Genomic DNA, 21,758 nt, shown 5'->3' on the forward strand with positions numbered 1-21,758 from the left:
AATATGGGTTGGTTAGAAAACATCGTGCTGAAAATATGGAGTGTTCTATTTTCATAATAAAAGACATTATACTTGCAAGCGCGGCCATAAAAGTGCTTTAAGTATATGGATCATCGAGATTACTTTGCCAAGTATAAAGAGTTTGACCCCGTACATCTCTTCCCTTAGAAAGGATCATGTAGCCTGGTGCGGGATATAAATATCACGCGCGAGCAATGTGAAATAGCTGTGCTTTTATAAAGTTGCTTCCACCGTGAAATCTCTTTCCCGATTCGCGTTACAATGAAATTTCTTGGCATCGAACTACACTAAAGGATTTTTTAGGGTTAAGTCACCAAAGTACCGTAATTTTCTCTCTCGCACTTTGCAACGAAACTTTAGCAGCAAAAACATTTTCCCAGTGTAATAATAAAAGCCATTATTATCCTGTATGTGTACCTTAAGAGAATCTTAAATATCTGGATCACCGAGATTACTTCGCAGCAGAGAAGCTAATCTCGTGCGTCTTCCTTAGCACAAAGGGTTAAGCTAGTAAAAGCCAGAGATAAAGAGATGGAGCTATATGAGGAGTTATATTCTTCTCCTGGATTACAACTTTTTTTGCTCTTTGATATTTGATTAAGATTGTGTTGAGGCGTGGAAGGAAATTACTATTATCATGAAAGTAGTCTAGTACGTTTTCATTATTGCCTCAAACAAACTAAGTTTTATTATAGAAAAGTAGCTGTTGTGCTGCAATATACTTGCAAATGGCGGGTCAACCGTTGACAATCACTTAACAAAAATAAGAAGCTCCCAGATATTCACGACATGTCACCGCAGAATGTTTATGCAGTTATCTGAAAGAGTCTAGGGGGAAAATGCGTTTTGGGTCTCTCTAAAGGAAAATATATTCCAGTCGTCTCTCGCCACAAAAGAAAAGCCAAATCGATGGAAATAAAGTAATAACGGAATAGATACATATCCCAGTCCATCAGGCTGAATTCGAAGGAAATTCAATGCGGCGAATTTGTGTTAGAAAGGGCGGACTTTCGGATATAAAATACAATAAAAGTGGAAGATAACATTGTCGTCTCCGGCGGGAATGTTCGACAAAGTAAGGCGGGTGGGTTTTATTCAAATTTATTCGGAAATCGTGTTAATGTAAATGCGGTATGGGAAATCAAAATCGACGAATTAAGTGTAAGGGTGTGTAACAAAAAACCATAACATTCCATTGCAAAAACAATTTTCAAATAATAGGTATATGAAATAAAACAATTGGAGAAAAATTACATATAAACCAAGGAATGTCATTTTAAATAATATTTCCAGTTTATTGCAAGATAATAAATCTAGATTTTTAACTAAACTCTTATTGTATTATTAAATTGTGGATTCACCGGGTTTTACCTAAGTTGCTAAATTAGTCTTCGTTGTGAGAATTCTTGTATGTTAATTGACTTTTTAACACCTTACACATACAGAGGGTGGTCCAGTTGTAAGTGTCAATAATTCACCAATCGATAACTCATCAAAAAATAAGTTGACATGCATTATATCCTTTTCCTGAAGAACGCTTCCTAAGGAAGATATGAAAATTTATGAAGATTTTTTGCTATAACAGCGTGACCGTTGGGGCAATTTTGATTCCGGAAATGAAGACAAAGATTGTTGCGCAAAACTCATTTTTTACTCCTAAAAATAGTCTAAAAATTTACTTTTAAGGCTAAAAATTACTTTACTAACCCTGAAGAGAGTCCAAAGATCGATTTTCAGGATTTTAATTGGTGTACAACTTAATTTTCTGGACTTAAGTTCGAGACTAATATTGTAGCGTTTAGTGCCGAAATTTTTGCCTGAGTCTGAAACTTGTTTTTTACTATTATAAATACTCTTTAACTCGATTTTTAAGTCTTGAAGCACTAAAAACAGTCCGAATTTCTTAGAAATGTTTGCACCGATGTGTGTAGAAGTCAATTTAATAGTGAACAAGCTTCAAGTTACATTTTCAAGACTATGGACCGTATACAAATTGGCTTTCAAGCCTGATAAGTCAAAAACTTTGGGAAGATCTTAAAGTCTTAAAAATAGTTTTTTAGGCTAAAAACAGTCTTAAAGCATTAAAAATGTTTAGATTTTAAAGAAATGCTCGATTTTTTAACACTGAAGTGTCTAGAAGGCAATTTAATAGTGACAAAGCTTGAAATGACATTTTTAAGTTTATGGAAAATGTAAATAGCTATTTATGTAACCAGTTAAGAAAAGTTCGATTTTGTGTAACGAATGAATGTTTGTAGGGCGAGCGCAGCGAGGTCCTACAATTTGAATGAGTTACACAATAAGACATTTTCGAAACGTGTTGCATACATAATTTTTTCTAATTTTGACCAAAAAGTGGTAAAAACCATCTTTTAAAGTGATTTAACACAAATATTCACTTTTATAGCACCTTGTATAAACAGTGACAACGACATGTTATGATGGATGTCGCCCATATGTTTCTACGGAAATGCATAAAAACAGGGAGTGATGAAATGAACTTTTCTTAACCAGTTACATAAAGTGATCACTTTATGTAACTAGTTACATAAAGTAAAACGTTTTGTCACTCTAATCAGTTTTGAAAAGTGTCACTTTATATGCCATAATTAGAAAAAATTGTTTTTTAAGTCTGCTATGTCAAAAAGTTAGTGAAGATAGCCTTGATACTTGATTTTCCAAGATGAAAGCAGTTTTAAAGCACTAAAACTAATCCAGAGTTCTAAGAAAATATAAAAAAATATTGAAAAGTTAGTCTTCAAGTCAATTTTCATGGACCTAATGTCAATATCTTGTATTTAAGACTATTTTCAAGACTAAAATAATAAAATTTGTCTTTAAGTTGAATCTTATGAATGAAATCTTAGGTACTTAGAAATGCAAATTTTAAGCTTCTGAAATCACTTTTCATTGGTTCAGAGTCAAAAATTCTAGAGAAAGAAGTTTTTTAAGCCTCTCTGAATTCTCAGTCAATTTTCAAAACTACAAGTCTTTCAATTTGTCTGGAATCTATAAAAACTGACTACAAAGAAATTTTTTAAGCTTCTTAAGTCAATTTTCACCGTTTCCATGTTGGGTTGGGTTGGTTTTGGGTTTTTGAACGTATATAATCAATTATCTCGTAAACGAAGTTTCAAATCAGAATCTTATAAGAGAAACTTTCTTTTTCAACTTGAACAAGGAAATTAAAAGAAACTGTGTGTGTTTGTTCAAAATTGATCAAAATTTGCTCCAACGCTCTGACAGTTATGACAAAAAACCGATTTTTTAAACTGATTTTTTTTCAGGAAAATGACATAATGCATGTTAACTTATTTTTTGATGGGCTATCGATTGGTGAATTATTGACAAACTGGACCACCTGCTTGTATACACGGTGCTTTAACCGTTTTAAATAATTATTATATATTCACAGAAAATAACTCAGTTACCTATAGTATAACATAAAATCCACTTGATTTTTTTCCGGATTTCCACCTAGAAAGAACCTTTATTTGTGTCTTCTAAAGGCAGAACCTGACCTGTAAAATTATAGAGAAAACGTTAGCAATATCTCACCGCGTTCTTTGTACTTCAACAACCTTATTAATTCAGTTCCTTATGCCTTAAAAGAATGGTTCGTTCTGTTTTAACGAGTCAGTGGCAACATCATTTACACCGAAAACAAGGGTGGGTTAGCGCAAAAGAAGACGTGGCCCGTTTTAAGGAAATACAAGACGTTTTAGAAGAGGACTCGTTAAATTTTAGCTCGCTTGTTAGGACGGGGACCTTAAAAAGAAAATACGTTTTGTTGCGATTGATTTGCGAGTATCATTTAAATGATGTCATTATTTTCTAAAGCCCCGTTTCTCGATTCCAGATGTTACCAAAAGGGAATTGAAAATATGACCTAAAAATTTACATTTCCTTTGTTAGTGAATTTCGTCCGTAAATTGTAAGTAATCACATGGATTCACGTTTTAATACACACATACGAAACCTTAGTTGCCAAGCTCTTCCTGCCAATGTGTAGATTCCGTTTGAGAAAACGGAAACCTTAGGAACTCAATTAAAACCGTTCCGCAACTCAATGACAAATTACTGATTTAGGAAGCATTGCCGATTAATGCAATTATTAATTTTCAATTAAAACTTCTTCTCACAAAGCCCTTTGTAGTCAACCTTAAAGGTATGATGTAATTGAATTGCAACTTTGATGTCGGGGACACAGCACGTTTTATTGAAATCGCGTTACTTAATTATAAAGAGGTGCTTACAAAATGTTAAGAGCCTCTCAGAATTTTTTTATGCAGTCAATCCTGAAATACCTTAGGACTGAAATGAATAATATCAAAAAAAGGGCAAAGATTTATTCGCAATAAATAAATTCGTGCGTCGCGTGATGGGTCCTTTAGTAAGCACCACTATTCTCATAACGACAGCTACTACATCAAAGTGAGTGACGTGCGGGATGTCTTTATTTGGTATTCAGCGCGAATCCGCAAATAAAATAAAACCTTCCTGGCGAGGGTAAAAGAAACTTTAAAAATTGCTGTCCTTTTCATGTAATGGTTTTGGTTTATTTATATACCGACCGATTCATGTTTAAAACACTCGTTATCTTTTGACCTCCATCTATATATTTTAAAACATCATAATTAAAGTGAGAATTATTCTTAGTGAATTATAAATTTGCGGCAATATTTGGATTTTTTATAAACCTCTTAATCACAATCTACAGAATATGATAAAAGGAATTCTAAAAACAATGAATTAAATAGGTTTAGTGTCAGTTAGTTCTATCAAAATATCTAGGCAATTAGCCAGCTCAGGAAGAAAAGCAAAGCTCAGCAAAGGAAGAATGTGTTGATAAGACTTAACACATTCTTCCTTTCTTTTTTTCAAAATATGCTTGATTTTTCAACTCAATCATATTAACACATTTTTTTTTGACGTTGAACTTAATTCTTCTTTAAAATTTGTTTGGCGTTTGATATCGATCAGTCAGTCCTTTTGCTTGTAGGTGGCCATGGTCTTCTAGAGTTACTCTAGTTCTTCTTCTAGTCTCATTCTAATTAGCGACTGGATAGCCGCTTTAAGAGCAAGGCAACCTTTCAAAGGCTGTCAAAATGACAGTTTTAAGGTTAGAGCCTTGACTGTAGATGGCCATTACATTTCTAGATTATTACTGATTTTTCTTTTCAGAATTTTCACTCAATAATTTGAGGGGGTTTTGAGGCAAAATGGTGGACAGTTGACTGATTCACCACCTTAAAAGAAATGCATTTTTTGTCAAAATTACAGTTTTAAGGTTACGATCTTGATTTTTGGTCTGTAGGTGGCCATGGACTTCTAGATCATCAATGAATTCTTCAGAATTTTCTCTCAGTAGTTTCAAGGAGTTTTGAGACAACCTGGCAGACTGTTGACTGGTTAACCACCTTAACAGCAATCAACCTTTTAAAAGCTGTCAAAATGACAGTTTCAAAGTTACGGCCTTGATTTTTAGCCTCTGTAGGTGATCATGACCTTCTAGATTATCAGTAATTTTTAGTTAATAAATTCCAGAGTTATGAGACAAAATGGCGGACTGTTGACTGGTTAACTACCTCAACATCAACGCACCTTTCAAATTGACAGTTTTAAGGTGAGGACTTTAATTTTTGGTTCTTGGGCTTCTAGATTAACTGGAGAATTTTTAGTCAGTAATTTCAAGCAGTTTTAAGACAAAATGGCGGACAGTTAACTTAACAGCAACGCAAAGCTGCCAAAATGACAGTTTCAAAGTTACGATCATTATTTTTGGCCTGTATTTTTTTAGAATCAGTAATTTAAGAAGTTTTGAGACAAAATGACGGTCTTCTATCAAAATTTGGACAAATAGTTCAATAATAATAATTTGAACAGATCCGTTCTATTATGACGTTGATAGAGATATTTTTTTCCAAAATTTTACTAACATAGTTGAAATTACTTACTTCTACGGGGAAGGAATATCCTTGAATATGGTGCTCCGAACCCTTATGATTGTCAGAACCGTAATGGATGTAGATTTCTTCAAATTGGTAACGGTAAGCTAATGGACCGTCCGTTATGTTTATGTGTTGTTTTGTGTCTTTGTCCACTCGGAAAACAAGAGACTGTCCTGTGTTGTGCAGTGTCCCGCTAACCTGAAACAATATGTATTTAATAGAATCAAAATACTTTGGTCACTCACATCGCAGCAAATCACCACCAAATAAGCTAGAAAAATTAAACTTTTTTTTTTTTAAATGCAAGGAACTGTAAAACAAAAAGCAGACATTGTAATGGCAAATGACCAATGGTTTTCATTCGTCGAACTAAACCGTCATTATCGACCAAATCGTGAGCCGATTAAACGAGCTTAAATTAACCCATCCGTAACCTCGACAAACCCATTAGTTAGCAAATACCCCGGGGGAAAAATAAATGTAAAAACTGACCCTGTGGCCCTTAACAAAACATTTTTCCTCTCACTGACAGAACTCCCAGAGGCATATTAATCTTTTATAATTCAGCCCCTTGATCGTAAATACGGACGTGCTTAAAGAAAACAATATCGGTTGGACGTTCGCTTTCGGCACACATTCTTTTGACAAATGACCGCTTAAAGGCCTCGAAACGAAAATATTATGATAACATTAGCCAGAGCCCAAAATAATTGAATTTTTTTTGCGTGCCAACCAAAGCCGCTTTAAATAATAATAATTGAGAAACTGGGAAAATACTGAAATATTTCCCAAATTCATATTTTTTTTGTCGTAAACTTTAAGAAAGCATTTTCAAAGAGAAATCTGGGTAATCTAGGACTCACGATCTGATAAAAGGCCCACCTGAACTCTATCCGTATTAATCTAATTGCCTAGTGATTTACATACAACCGATCTTCTTCCAGATAAGCGGAAAATTATTGCATTTCGTCCAGCCTTAACGCCTACAAATCAGAGCTTAAAAGCAATATTTAGTCGGTACTGCATTCTCCAAATGCTCACCCCAAAACCATAACAAGACCCGTAATTATCGAGGGAATTATAGGGAAATTCGAAACTGATTAAAACGGAAGCTTTCACCTCAATGCATTAATAATTGCGTGGTTGAGTTTTCTGTTGTTAGCGCTGCAAGAGAACAAAAGATTGTTGCTGTTTTAATGCATTTTGGTACATTTAAAAGTGTCTGTATTTTAGGGAGAACAACTGGTCATTGTTATGAGTTTTTATTTTAAAAAGCAGAACCAGAACAAGGATGTTTTACTTCCAGGAAAAATTCATTTGCAGAGTTTAAGTGCGGTAGCACAAGCTGGATCAAATGAGGTAAACTGGTCATGAAATGGGAGAAAACACACAAAATACCATCATTCATCATTGCCATAATACTAAAAAATTGTCACCTTCTCTAGGTAAATTTCAATTAATAAAATATTCACAAATGTTTACTTTTAGGTAGTAAATATAAGGGATATCATTAGTTTAATCTCTTTTAGGTGGATTAATCACTTATAATGGTTTGAGGAATTTTCCCTTCTTATTCGGTTTCTTAAGTATCAAAACTTTTTAAAAATTTAAAACTTCGAGGACAGCAAAAATCATTTGTCAACTCTAAAAATAAAATTCCTTAGTTAAAGTAAAAAAATTTTAAGATTGATTATCAAAACGTTAACAAAACATAATGTCTCTAGACTTTTTTAGAGCCATTTTAAACTTCAATTTCAAACCGTTTTTAAGACCGTGTTCAAATTAAAATTTAGATTTTTTGTCAACTGATCAATTTACAAATTTAAACTTGATTTTCAATGTCACGTGACTATTCCGATCACATGACCATTTTCAAATTATTTTTATTTTTAATTTTGCACATTAATTTTGAACATTACGAGGGTCACCTAACCGTTTTCAAATTTAAATTAGCATTTTACAGTCATGTGATTGTTTTCTTATTTGCACGTTAATTTTCTGATCACGTTACCATTTTCTAATTCTAACGAAAACTTCTAGGTCCCCTGACCATTTTGGCAGTCAAAACTAGAAATTTTTCAAAATTTACGTAATCTGTTTTGACGTAAAATTTCCAAGTCACGTGACCATTATTTCATTGTCTTGTCTAAAAATTATTAAATCCATACACATTACCACCCATAAAAACTACACTCTATCGTATGTCGTTTAATCAAAAATGGTCTAATAGTACCCAGAAAAGCTATTTTAATCAAAATTTTAAAGTTATTTATAGAGCTATTTAAGATTTTCCTCTATTAAAGCTCTACGTGAGGTGTTTTTTTATATTGCAATATCTCGAAAACGTGAAGGACTGGAATTTAGATCTAATTCTTAACTTAATGACTTAATTAAATTTTAAGTAAGTTCCAACTCATGAAAAGCTTCGCATTTTTTGCAACAAATAAAAAGCATCCCATACAAAAACTTCGGATTTTAACGACTGTGGTAGTTAACCATTAAAGGGACGACATCCTTAAAATTCTTAAAGGCAGAACCGAAAACCATCTCGTTTTTTTTACACGGATACATTAGAAGGCAAAAGGGCCATAAACTCGTAACCCTAGCGAACATCCTTCTTTCTCCGAGTTTTACGGCCTTTGTAAATATCTTCGCCACTTTACTAGACAAAACAAGTTTTAAATTTTTGATCACACAACCGTAGCAAACCGAACGACTAACAGGAACAACTCCAAAAATATTGTCGGTCATCTATCACCAGCATCCAGAATCAGGACGATGTACAAGTTTCCCCTCGCTAATGATCGAAACCATTACATCGACAGGGTTTCTATACTTTTTTGCCAGAAGCCAGGCCAAGTGCAATATAAATATTTTAGTTTCGATGTCTGCGCATTGATTAATAGTCATTTCCGATATTGGGAACACTGTTTTGCCATTAGCGGGTTAGAGAATCCGCTACATCAGCCTCGACAGCAACGCTTCGATTTAGATTAACTCATCGGACTTTAAATAGCTTTTGACAGGAGGATAAACTATCCGATAATTAGTTAATATCATTGCTAGAAGTTTACTGGGTACGGTACTTTAGTTTATTATTTTCATGTTTTTTCTTAATTTTCTAATATTATTTTAATACTACTAAAATGTGTGTTAATAAAGCAAAGAAGATATAGAAAGAGCTTGAAAACGTACTCGAAATCATGGATCACCAAAGAAATTTTTTAAATCATGGAAGTAAAGACAGAACATAAGAACAGTTTGTCAACATACAAAAACATACAGAGAAAAACAAAAAGAATTTGATGAGAAATGCCAAAAAATAGAAGTTTTGCAAACCAGATTCGATGAGTTCATATACTAAAACTAAACTGCTCGTTAAATAGTATGGGACAGCAAAATTTTTGATCTTTTTTGAGCAGCTGTTTCTTTAAATTGATTTACTCGACTTTAATAATTTTTTTGAGGATTAAAATATATTTTCTTCCTCTTTCTGATGACCTAACTAATCTTTTTGAAAGTTGTCACGGATCCGAGTATACAGGGTGTGACTAAGTAATGTGTGTAGTGTAGTCAAAAAATGAAAAATGTTATGTTTCAAAATAACTTTAATCTATTTATCTGGTTAATATTTCTAGACGTTTTCGCTAGTTTGGTGAATTAAAGACTAATTGTTCTGTAGTGTTTCTTCTTTCATCAAAAAACAACTCTTCACCGTTTCTCTAATATCTTCTCTATCCACAATTAGCTATCCTGCATCATTTAAGTCACATGCTAAAGCTGTTCTTCAAAATCATCCATCGAAGAATTTATAGGAGAGACAAGAGATTAGCTTTTCTGTCTACAAGTATTGTTCCAGCGCTGTAGGGATATGAACTTTGATATTTTGCCCATTTTATAGACTACCAGAAGGAGTTTGATGAATGATGTGACTGATTTAAGGATTAACCTTTACTGGAATCAATCAGCTACTATTAAAATTATAATGGAAGAACAAACTAGCACAATAAACATTCCTCGAGTAGTCAGGTAAGGCTGTATCCTGTCGCCACTCATATTTTAATCTCTACTCGGAGGAAATTTTTAGAAAACCGACATACGAAGGACTTGGAAGTAATGAACACCATCAAGAAAATAAAGTTTGAGTACCTCGGACATATTATGAGGAACAAAACGTCTATATCCGTTCTCCAAACAGGGAAGATTTAAGACAGAAGGCCACCAGGAAGGAAATATCATGGTTTTAGAACATGGTTCTCAAAAACTACTACCAAACTATCAATAAACACAGTCATCATATCCAGAATGATCGCAAATATTCAAAACAAATAGACAATTGAAGAAGAAGATTCTGTATTATATCTGAAAGGTTAGGTATTGTATTGGTTTGAGTTTCTGATAATTTGATCGTATTGGATTTCTTCAATAATGAAATTACTGAAATAGAATATTTCACTGATGCTTATCTATTAGTAACTTAACCTAACCCTATATACTTTAACAGATTTTTTTTATAAAAAAGCATACTTTCCCTGGTTTGGTCAACATCCTCTCTACTAGTTTAGGACTTGAAGATTTTCAGGCGGACACCGTTGTACGACTTTAAAGGAAATGGATGAATCGTTCTCTAGAGGAAAAGCCACGAGGCAACAAAATGACCACTGTCGATTAATTGCATTGTGCAACCCAAATTTACTGGGGTTTAGCCACATCGGGTCCGCAACATTTTCATCGGACGGAAAATTGCGCATTCGTTTATACATTCGTATATCCGATTGCGGATAAATTTGGGGGATTGATTCGCGAGAAAATTGTAAATTGTCGCATTTGATACAGTTTATGTTGGTTTTTCTAGTTGAAAATTTTAGCCTTGAAACAAGAGAAAACAAAACGCTTACTTAAAGATTTTAGAGTAAATGCAGAAGTGAATGGAGTTTTCTTGGTACAAAGACTTTTGATCACAAAACCAAACTTTTACACACTCATGACCAAGTTATATTGTGACTGAAATTAACACTATTTTATGAAAATTAATAATAATTTTTCACAAATCTTACCTTTTCTTTGTTTATATGTATTTGTCTTAGGTGTGGATCAAACAGCAACTTTTCGGGGTCCACGTTCACTGGACTTTGTCTTTTACCTCGCGAACACATGTTCCATTGCGGATTCATAAGACCCCAATATGACGGACCTGGAATAAAAATAAAATAAATATACTTAATAAGCGAGTATATTTTGTTCTTCAAACAAAATCAAATAGTCAAGGTCCAAACCAGCGTTAATTGTGATGACATCATCAACCAGGATGATGCGTGTATAAGTACTTTTCTACAAGGTCGATTAGATGGGGAAAGTTTAAGAAAATTTTATGATTAACTTATACCCGGTTTCCAAATTGGATTGTTTGTCTCCGTTTTCTAAAAAAAATGAAAAAATGTGCAACACTGCATTTTGAGAATTACATTTTATTTTTTAAACCAGGTAAATGGCTGTTGGTAAATTGGTTTTCGAGATATGTAAAATAACTTTGATACATTTTATGGACTGATACAAAATTCACACGTTTCAAACGTAAAAAAATGTTTGTTAACGTAAAACAAAAGACAAAAAACAAAAACATTAAAACATAATTTATCATTAAAACAAGTTTTTTATAAACAAAATGCTCTTTCTAAAATAAGTACAAAAAAGATTTTATTTTTAGGGAAACGGGAAACGGTAATCTAATTTGGAAACCGGGTATGAGTTTCTCATGATATTTTCTAAAATTTTCCCATTTAACCAACTTAAAAAAAATCCTCATACATGCTTTACTAATTTGGCTCACGCTGTAAATTAAAATCAACTGCGTTGATAACAGTAGTTGTTCCAGTAACACTAATCTGTACAAAGCGATTAAACTAAGCGTGTAAAATATTTTATGAATAAAAAAACTTAACCCAATTATTTTTTTATAATGATAGTTATACTGGAAATAGGTTGGGAACGGATTTAACGTTCCGGATAGCGTGCCAAGTGATAATTACTTTGCACACGCATTTTGAATCTCTAAATAACGTTACGGTATATGTTGTCATCAATTTAAATGTTATAAATAATGAAAGGAAATAATTAATTATAAAATAAGCTATAACGTTTTTTCTGCATTCAGCTGTGAATGTTTCGAGTACAGCTAAATTTGGAACAAAATTTTCGTTGTTAAATTCGATTGTTGTCAATTTGCTGTTAAATAAAAAGAAAAAGAAAAAAATAGTACTAATTTCTTTTTGGTTTTTCAATTTTGTTTTTCAAATTGACGTATATAATTTTCCGGACGCAATAACTTAAACTGTGTTTTTCACACTGTTTTCCTGTTTGTTGATTAAAATAAAATTGACTTTCACTATTAGATTTCTTCAAATTTTGTAGACAATTGCCAACTAGCAATTTTCAATTTTTGTCGCCCCCAGAAAGAAAATCTTGTGAAGCTATAAAGAGTTTAAGTTTTCCTTTCGGGCAATTTCGAGGCAATTTTGTCGCCACAACAAAACGCGTTATGGCAGTCGTTTTGTTTATTTTGTTCAATCTGACGGGCATAAGGGTTTAAATTAATGACACGCTACCATTTTAGACGAAACGACCAACGATGCAAATGTTACTATTGTCATATTCCGGGAAATGTCAACAGGAACGTCCGTTTTCTTTATTTCGTATTTCTACAAGTAATATATGGATTGTTTGCTTTCCCAGACTGTACCGTAATGAGATTCCCTGAATAAAGGGCCTAATGGACTTAGCATCAGTCGTTGCGGTTTTATTTTTTAAGTGCGGCAATTCAATTGTTGCCAAAGAAACGTACGGAAATTCGTGCACCATCCACGAGCACGCCCTTCTGTTGTTTCCTAGTTCATTACGGTGTATTCCCAAGCTGCTGACAAATGACGGTCGTAGTGAAAAATGAAGTAGAAACGACGACAACTTGATAAAAGGCAAAAAAAGTCTGTTAGGACTCGCAGAGACATTGACGAACTGACTTTGAGCAACGTCGGCAGTAAGGTAATCGTTGGTTTTTTTTAAAAAGGTTTTTAGTTTAATTTCAACTGCTCTAATGCTAACAAATCAAGAATTCAATTCCAAACTCGTTAGGGTTAATTAAGACTAAATTGGTAACGCATAAAATTTTTGATGCGCCAATATAAGTTTATAGCCTATTTCTCCACATCGTAAAAGAAGAGGACAAAACGCTCAATTTTCTTTTTATTTCAGGCAATTATTTTTAGAGCCATTCATAAAGTAATAGGAAAATAACAGCTTTATAAGAAACTTCTCAGTAACATAGTGTTTATACTGCAAAACCTTTCCAGAAAACTTATTTCATCAAAGAGCTATTTATGTATCCAGACTCTGTGTAAGGAATTAATTTTTACACGAGGACTTTTTAAAGAGATAGCAATGTTTTAACATTTCAGTTGTTAATTTTAGTTTATTCTTGCAGACTAAAATTAAATTAAACCTGCATGTTGTATCCGATAACAATAATTATTACTAATTTTAATCCAGTGCTAAATATATTTAAAAGATAATTAAATTGCAACGGAGTATTTACCTATATCAATATAGACGGGGTTTAATATACACGCTAGTAAAATTTATGTGTTTATTATATGAATAACCAAGTTTACAATAGGCCAATACACAATATCCTATACAAACTCACGGTCGGGGTTCATAAATGAGCATGGCAGGTGGGCAGTTCCAGGGTGAACCTGCTATTATTGACTTCGAAACTTTGCATTGAAGCTTCACAATTGTCAATTGTTGACCACGATCCACCGTTCAATGAATTAACACGGTCCGCACTGTATGTTATTTGTACAAGCGACGCTTGTATGTGTCAACAGCACCGTGTTAATGAAAGCAATTTATCACTAGGAATTTAGGGTTATTTCGTTTCATGTTCTGGTTTGGGAGATAACGCGAATGTTTTCACTGCTTTTTTCTCACCATTTGGTCAGAATTCTAATGGGGATTTTACGTTCCAAAAATCGACACATTTTTAATTAAGGGTCAATGTCAATAAAGATGCAATTTTCAGACTTGCTATTTCAGTAATAATAGGACAGAAACCAATATAATATTATAGCAGCTTTCTGTAGTGCCATATCTCTGAGCTCCACAATCTTTTCAATCAAAAGGAAAATCATGAATATTATTGAATTTGGGTTAAGTTAACTTCTTCACGTTATGGAGATATTGAAACTAAAAAATTGATTGATACATTAAGGTCCCAAAGTAGGTACAAATTATGGATTTTACAGGAAAGAAAATCTATTCCACTGATTGATTTCGCTGTTTCACAATTTTGTATTGAACAGTTAGAGATTTGTGTTCTCAACCATAAATTTAAGGTTACATTAGTACTTGCATGTTTCACATTCTGGTCTAAAATTATTTAAAAAATGTATATTTTCTGAAGCTTAAAATGAAACTTTTTTAATTCTAGTAGCACAGTTTTATATGTCTATCAATACAATTTTGACAGTTCTGATACAAATATATGTTTTGGACCGAATTTAGTCAATTAGAAACGTGCCAAATGGCAAAATTGGATCCATAGAGCACTTAAACCAAAACAATCGCTTCAAAAGTGTTAAACTATGTTAAATGTACTTTTTGACAGATAATCCATGTATTTTGGACATGTTTAAATCTGTCACAATGGTGGCAACTGTCAGATACCATCCCCTATAAAAGTACAAAACCTGCTTAAAAGCACTGTTATAGTTAATACATTTGTAAATGATATTAAATGCTTATTTATAGGTCCGTGAGTAGAAATTGACCAGTCGTGACGTATATAGCTGTTTATTATAATCATATTTCAATCCGTCATAACATTGGAAACTGTCAAATATCACTTTATGAAGCTATAAAAATATAAAACTTATTTAAAAGCAAGACAATCAGTGTAAGTCATATTATTACGCATTTTATAGTTTCATGAGTCGTTTTTGGCAGTTGTGACCTGCAACTGTCTATTGTGTATATTTCGATCTGCCGCAGTTATGGTGACTGTCAGATACAACTCCATGAAGCTATCAAACAATGAAACATTGCTTAAAGAAATTACAATTCGTACAAATGAAAAGCGTTTAAATAAATGTTAAAATATGTTACATGTACTTTGTTGAAATTGGGTAAACACTACATTTTTCCACTTCTTGTTTGTCAATAATCTAGAACTCGCACAGAAAAATCAAAAAATCTTTATGGGGACAGAAATATACTAAATGCATATTAACGAATAATAAAGGAAAGTTTTTGTATGCATTTTGTTTCAAGATAAACTACCGTTTACATTTTTTTGTATTGTTTTAAAACTCACCTCCCTGGTTAATCTAATAACAAACTTAAATCAATGTAATTGGTGTATATCACCTTATTTGGCTATTTCTTTAATATAAATTTTCCAAAAAGACGAAATTACGTTTGCTACAAATTTGAGTCATGGTCCATAATAAATAAAACCAAAAGTATTTGATTTTTATTTTACTAAATATATGGATCTACTTATAATGATGAAATTATCAATCAATAGGCATATAAGCATAATAGAAGTTTAAATTATGTAAGAACACTAATTTTTCATAAATAAGACAGTAAAATCGTCATTTTACAAAGGAGCAACCTAGTTTTATTAATTTTCCAATCGTTCTTTACATGTTCCTCTCTTAATCTCTCACTGAAATTTCAAAAAGTCAACGTAACCATCTTTTCTACTTTTTAGCATTCCGACAAACATTGCCAACTTTGAATTATGTATTAAGTTATGTTAATGTTGTAATGTTAGTGATATGTAGGTATTATAAGTTGACAATGTTTCTGCTGATGCCAAGAAGTAGAGAAGTAGAAGATTAGATTGGTTTGCGTAGGTTGATTTTTTGAGACTTTAGGGAGGGGTTAAGAGGAACACTTGAAGAAGCAATTGGAAAATTAAGATTATGTGGTTTATTTATGAAAAATTAGTGGAGGTGTTGCAATTATTGTAACTGGTGTACAAAATGCAGTGAAAGATAACCTAAATACACTTAAAACACAAGGTTAAAATGCAAAACGTTTTTACAGTGCTTACAGAATGAAAAAAATATTTAAATATTTTTATTTTAAGTTGACACAGCAAACTTCTGATTGATGAATTTTTTGTCTCTTTTATTTGGAAAAAAATCTAAATTATATTTGAGAACAAAAACTATATTGCAGATTTTAGAATTGCAGCTTCACGTACCTCATTAAGAAAACGTTCTAAAGCTGTATGTTCATTGAATTTCATTAGAGCATTACCATGTGCTGTAGGGAAAATTTGCTTTTAAAATTTAACGCGGATCCGTGCAAACGTACTAAAAGCTCTAAGTAGGCAAAAAAGATTGTTATGCTCAAAATTACACGTGCATTTTATATTTAATGCACTTACTTTCGGCAAATGTTTGCAACAAAAAGCTGCAGAACACGTAACTCTTCGTAATTGTATTACGGTGCCACAAGTTAAAATTAAATTAAAAAAAACGGATAATGAGAGTTTTGTTCGGCTGCAGTGGTTACTACTTACACAAGAATGTTGGCGGTATCAGTCTTTTACGGCTCATAAATTTTTTTCATAAAACCGTTTTAGCTGCACGTTGAAATTACGATTTGCAACTTGACCGCTGACAAGTGTTTATTTGCTGAATCGCTGACAGTCATAATTTAAATCTGTTCATGACACCGTGTTTAAACTCGCTTAATGTCCCGTCCGGCTGGATTTTAATTGTAGCTGATAAACCTTACGCTGAAATGCGGATTATTATACTTTAGTTCAACAATTTTGAGCAGTAAAAAAAGCTTATTTTAGCTTCAAAGGCACTCTCTAAATCCCTCTACAGCTCTTTGTATTATGCATACATAGGTACTTAATTATTTCGTGTGCCTACCTCTTCTCAATTGCCCCTAAAATTAATACATTCTAAAGGACTGGTGGAAGGTAGAAAGTAATAACGTTCAATCACGGATAGATTTTAATAATGCAACGATGGCATGAGATTAGTTTGTATTTAATATGACAGGAAACTTGACACTAAATTGTTCTACATTATAAATAACGTAGGGATTTTAAATGTCAATATTGCTAAATAAAATATTGTCATATGGTATTATTACTGGTTATTAAACTCTTATTATTATTATTGCAAATCAAGAAAAATCAATAACATGCAAAACTCATTATCATGAGTGTAGAATACTATACTTTTTCTCATACCTAGCAAAAATCGAAGTAAATTGAGTCACACTGATTTTGTTTGTTCTTTTATTAGTATGTTTCGTTGTTTTATACTACAATGGAATCGGAATTGACAGTTGTCTTAAACAAAAATAGACAAAAATTAAGTCATAAACATACAAACAAATGTTTAAATAGGTAAAGAGGTAAATAAGTAGTCCATTTTGGTTTGGGGGGTGTGAGTTTTGGTGGTAAATGTTTAAATGCCAAAAATGTACTGTTGATGGTATAAAATGCATTCAACCAAAGTTAAACTGATTTTGATCCTTTTCAAGTTTATGTTTCGTTGTTTTGTACCTCCATGGGATTGAACTTGACAGTTTCCAGGCTTAGGACAGAACTGTAACTGACTGCCAAATGTCATAACATCAAAATTTCACTCATAAAGCTATAAAATACCCTTGGTTCTGTTTGTATTGATTTTACTCGTTATTTAAGAGTGTGAGGTGGTTTAACAGTTTTATTGAAGAGGATTTTGACGGTGTAGTATTTAAAAATACACTAAAATGTAGTCAAAAATACACAACCAAATGTGATAAATGCCAAAAATGTACTGATGAAGGTATAAAATGCATTCAACCAAAGTCAAACTGATTTTGTTACTTTTCAAGGATGTTTCGTTGTTTTGTACTTCCATGGGATCAAATTTCTCAGTTTCCAGGTTTAGTATAGAACTGTAACTGACGGCCAAATGTCATAACTGTCAAAATTTCACTCATAAAGCTATAAAATACCTTTGGTTCTGTTTGTATTGATTTTACTGGTTATTTAAGAGTGTGTTGTGGTTTAACAGTTATATGAAGAGGATTTTGACGGTTGTAGTATTTAAAAATAGTCTAAAATGAAGTCAGAAACACACAACCAAATTTTATAAATGCCAAAAATGCACTGATGAAGGCATGAAAGGCATTCAACCAAAGTCAAACTGATTTCGTTACTTTTCAAAGATGTTGTGATTTTGTACCTTTATGGGATTGAATTTGACAGTTTCCAGGTTTAGGTCATATTTGCCAGAACATTCAAAACGTTTATATTTCTATTAACTGTTACGTCATTCCATTTTACTTTGATTTTGCTATAGTTATATTGGTGGTATCTGCTGGTGAACTGAGCTGTGAGTTATGACTCATTAGATAATGAGAGTTATCATCTATTCAAAGTTGTAAAAAAAAATAGTTTTATCTTTTACTTTTATTATAGAATTAGTCAAAATGATCCAAAACCTAATTAAGTAATACGCTACTTTCGGTTCACATAAGAGCAACTAATTGAAGTCCCAAGTAATAGTGCTGTCCCTAGAGTTTGTCGAAAGTTAAACACGACAAAGAATTAGCAAAAGTTCGGCAAGTTAACAAACAGACTCCCTTAGAAATTCCTCTCGTGGATTGAAGTAGTCCGATGAAACCTGCAAAAGCGTAAAACAATAGTCTGAAAGTTGAATTAGTTGCCTTCGGTTCGGGAATATTGAGCGATAACCTAGGAAAGTGGCAAAAGAAAGAGAAAAGTAACGGTTAGTGAAGGAATTGACTAGAATTACAACTAAGTACGGTCTTACGCTTCCATAATAAATTATTTTCGCCAGTGATAGTGATTTTGTTGTTTTATGCACTCTGCCAGCAAATTTTTCGCCTCTTTTACGCTCGGGGAAAAGACCGTAAATTATTCACAACCTAAATACTATTTGCTGTTCAAAAATAAGGTAAAAGTTCGCAAGAGAAAAGGCAACGACGTCTTGGGAAAATCTGCTCATTCCTGATTTAATAATGCACATGAGTTTGTATGCATTTCCATTTTAGAAATACAGGCGTGGATGCCTAAAAAGATTATCGATAATGCCAGCATCAGCTACTGATCAGCATTCTCGAGAGAATGAAAGTTGGTAACAAAATTTAACATGACGTATATGGTACATAATTGATTGAGTAGTTTTTGAAAGGATTACGAATAAAGAAAATACTGAACTTTTTATATCTAGTCTTGAAAATGTCTATTAAAACACTGTTTACAGTTTAAGTTACAAGAAAGGCGATCCAAAAGTTTTAAAACTTTATAAAAGTGAAAATGATCAATTGAAGCAATTTTGTCACTATTCAACTTAAATGAAAGTTTCATTTGTTGGTTGTTAACTTCTATAGCCAAAACCACTCATAATCGGTTAATTTGTATTAATGATCAAAGTTTCTATAAACCAATAAGAAAATTCCTTTCGCATAACACAAGAAGTTACCCAGAAACTGAAAATGAGCGACTAGCCACACAATTTGGCAGTATAAAACTGTCACCGGTCTAAGAATTCAGCTTGGCATCCCAAACATGAGGTCTGCTCCTATCTCGTTCGAACTAAAGCTTTGACTTGGCCTCTGCGCTCCCCTTTCAGCTTTGATAGTTTCTTATTTCCAGTCCTTTGAAATGCTTTTTATAGGTTTCATTTCGAGGCGTTATTTATAGATCAATAGAACTACACTCGGACGTTACAAATAAATAATTCAGGGGTAGCAACTTTTTATTTCATACCCCGGCCTGAACCGTGAAAGAATGCAGCTAAAGGCTAAACACGTTCATTAAAATAGAATAAATCATTCGGTGTCTGGTGTGTAAATTAAGATAAATAGCTTCTGGTATTTTCAAATCCATTGTGGCCTCCCTAATCCATCACTTTGTGTGCATATCAGTCCACTGTGTATAAAGGAGAACATAAAGGAAGGTTTTATTTAAGAAAATCATCATTGGAAACTGATTCCCTTTTCAATAGTTCAACAGAATAATCAAGAAAGGAATGGATTTATTTCACTTGGCCAGTTGGTGCTTTTGTTTGAATTTACATCAGTAGAAAAAGTAATTCGTCTGACTTACTTGATAAGCAAAAGTAAATGCATTTTTTTTAAGTCAATATTCCTGTTTCCCAAACTATAAATTTTTATGTTCATCGACCGTGAAAGCCTACAAACTCCATATTACGGACTCTCTCGTATTTCGGTCCTTCGATCACGCTTTTCGTGAAGATTTTTCCTGAGATTTGCCGGAAAACTCCCTTTGTGGAAATAGCTCTATTTACTTAACGGAATAACTTCATTGTCGCCGAGAGAGGGACCTTTTTGTTTTTAGGCAACCAGATTCGGAAAGGTAAATTGTATTGAAAAGTCGAGTAAGCTGAAATTATGCCTTTTCGGGGCTCAATTTCTATCCAGACCCTTAAGAATATTCGAAAATTGGTTTTGAAATTGTGTTTAATATTTGATTATATTTTTGTGTTTAGTCATTACTTCTTTTCTTTTAAAGAAAACCAAATATAGTAAAAGTCAAAATTTAAAGTGAATTTAACAGGAGATTCAAAATATTAACACCTGATTTACTGTAATAATTTAATTGCTTACTACAACTTCAAGAAAAAAATTATACACTAGTACAAGGTGTACTACTTATACAAAACTATTTGGTTATTTTGGCAGATGTATTTTAGTTGCAATGCAACATGAAATTAGTTGAATGAAATGAAAAAAAATATTGCAAAGCTTCTGTACTACTTTTGCAGCGTTATTTGTTCTGTAAAGTCACTCATAAACCGGAAACTGAACTATACTTCTTCTAAACAGCAACTTTATTAACATTCATTTATTATAATTATCAACGTCATTCACCACATCCATTTAGAATAATTTCCTGGTCCTTTTTTTGACTTTTTAGGAGTGTCCATTTCAACTCCTGCTCCTGTTAATGGATTTCTGGGCATCACCGATTCTGACACTTTCGGGTTGTCACCATTTCCAACTTTCACCAGGTTTGGTGATTTTTTCTTCGGGCTAGGTACCGGAGAATCCACTTTTTCCTCCACTTCTTCTGCTATATCCATCAAATCAGGTTCCGGATGATTGTTGTCCGTAAGTGGCGACGAACCATACTCAAAACTGGGACTTTCAACGTGAAGATTTCCTCTTCGACGCAGTTTGGCCAAATGGCATTGACCGTTTACCGAAAACATTTGGGTGCCATTTGTGTCGCCTTCTTTTAATTCTTTCAAGCAGAATATGTCGCTTTCGTTACGCATTTTTGGTTTTAAAATGAAAGTTTACTTCAAACTGATTAGGAAAATGTCAAAGTCAATTTTGCTGCGTGGCAAAACCTTATTACCTTAATTAGTTACCTAAATTCAGTGTCAAACTAACATGAAACCTGTCGCCAGGTTTTGGATCTTTAAAACTACAAAAAGAAAACTATTTAACAATCAACTTTAAATAAATAGAAAAGCACATGGAATTTAATTCTATCGGTGTTTCTGCCACTTCGAGAAAAGTACTTTCTATTTGAAAGTGGACAACTCTACTGGGACCTTTTAGGTAAACAGAATAAAAAAGGATCAAATATATTTGTGCTGTAAAATAGCAAATTATCTGATTCTCTTATACTGGCAAAAACACTTTATCCTAAAAATTTCAGAACTTAAAATTGAGCTACTTACAAACTAATTTTGAATCTCAGACTCCATCAGACAA

At 32.8% G+C, this 21,758-nt stretch overlaps 2 protein-coding genes across 3 annotated transcripts in view; both read right to left on the reverse strand.

The window, feature by feature from the left end:
* CARPA (Carbonic anhydrase-related protein A) overlaps window positions 1-21,758 on the reverse strand; it is a 92,595-nt gene that overhangs the window by 35,445 nt on the left and 35,392 nt on the right. For both annotated transcript variants that reach the window (XM_081981952.1, XM_081981953.1), the window contains 2 exons: window positions 11,030-11,166; window positions 5,979-6,170 (listed from right to left, as the gene is read on the reverse strand). In XM_081981952.1, the coding sequence (XP_081838078.1) occupies window positions 5,979-6,170; window positions 11,030-11,166 (329 nt within the window). The remainder of the gene's footprint in view (window positions 1-5,978; window positions 6,171-11,029; window positions 11,167-21,758) is intronic.
* On the reverse strand, window positions 20,849-21,379 carry LOC145730404 (uncharacterized). Its single transcript, XM_081981599.1, has one exon. The coding sequence runs from the start codon at window positions 21,311-21,313 to the stop codon at window positions 20,903-20,905; it is 411 nt and encodes a 136-aa protein (XP_081837725.1). The 5' UTR covers window positions 21,314-21,379; the 3' UTR covers window positions 20,849-20,902.

The sequence above is a fragment of the Ips typographus genome, linkage group LG6 (assembly GCF_016097725.1).
Source record: "Ips typographus isolate SLU linkage group LG6, UJ_Ityp_2.0, whole genome shotgun sequence".
Taxonomy (NCBI): Eukaryota; Metazoa; Arthropoda; class Insecta; order Coleoptera; family Curculionidae; genus Ips; species Ips typographus.

Bases quoted from the DNA above. Each gene is read 5' to 3' on its own strand.
- LOC145730404 (XM_081981599.1), bottom strand. From the start codon at position 21,313: ATGCGTAACGAAAGCGACATATTCTGCTTGAAAGAATTAAAAGAAGGC.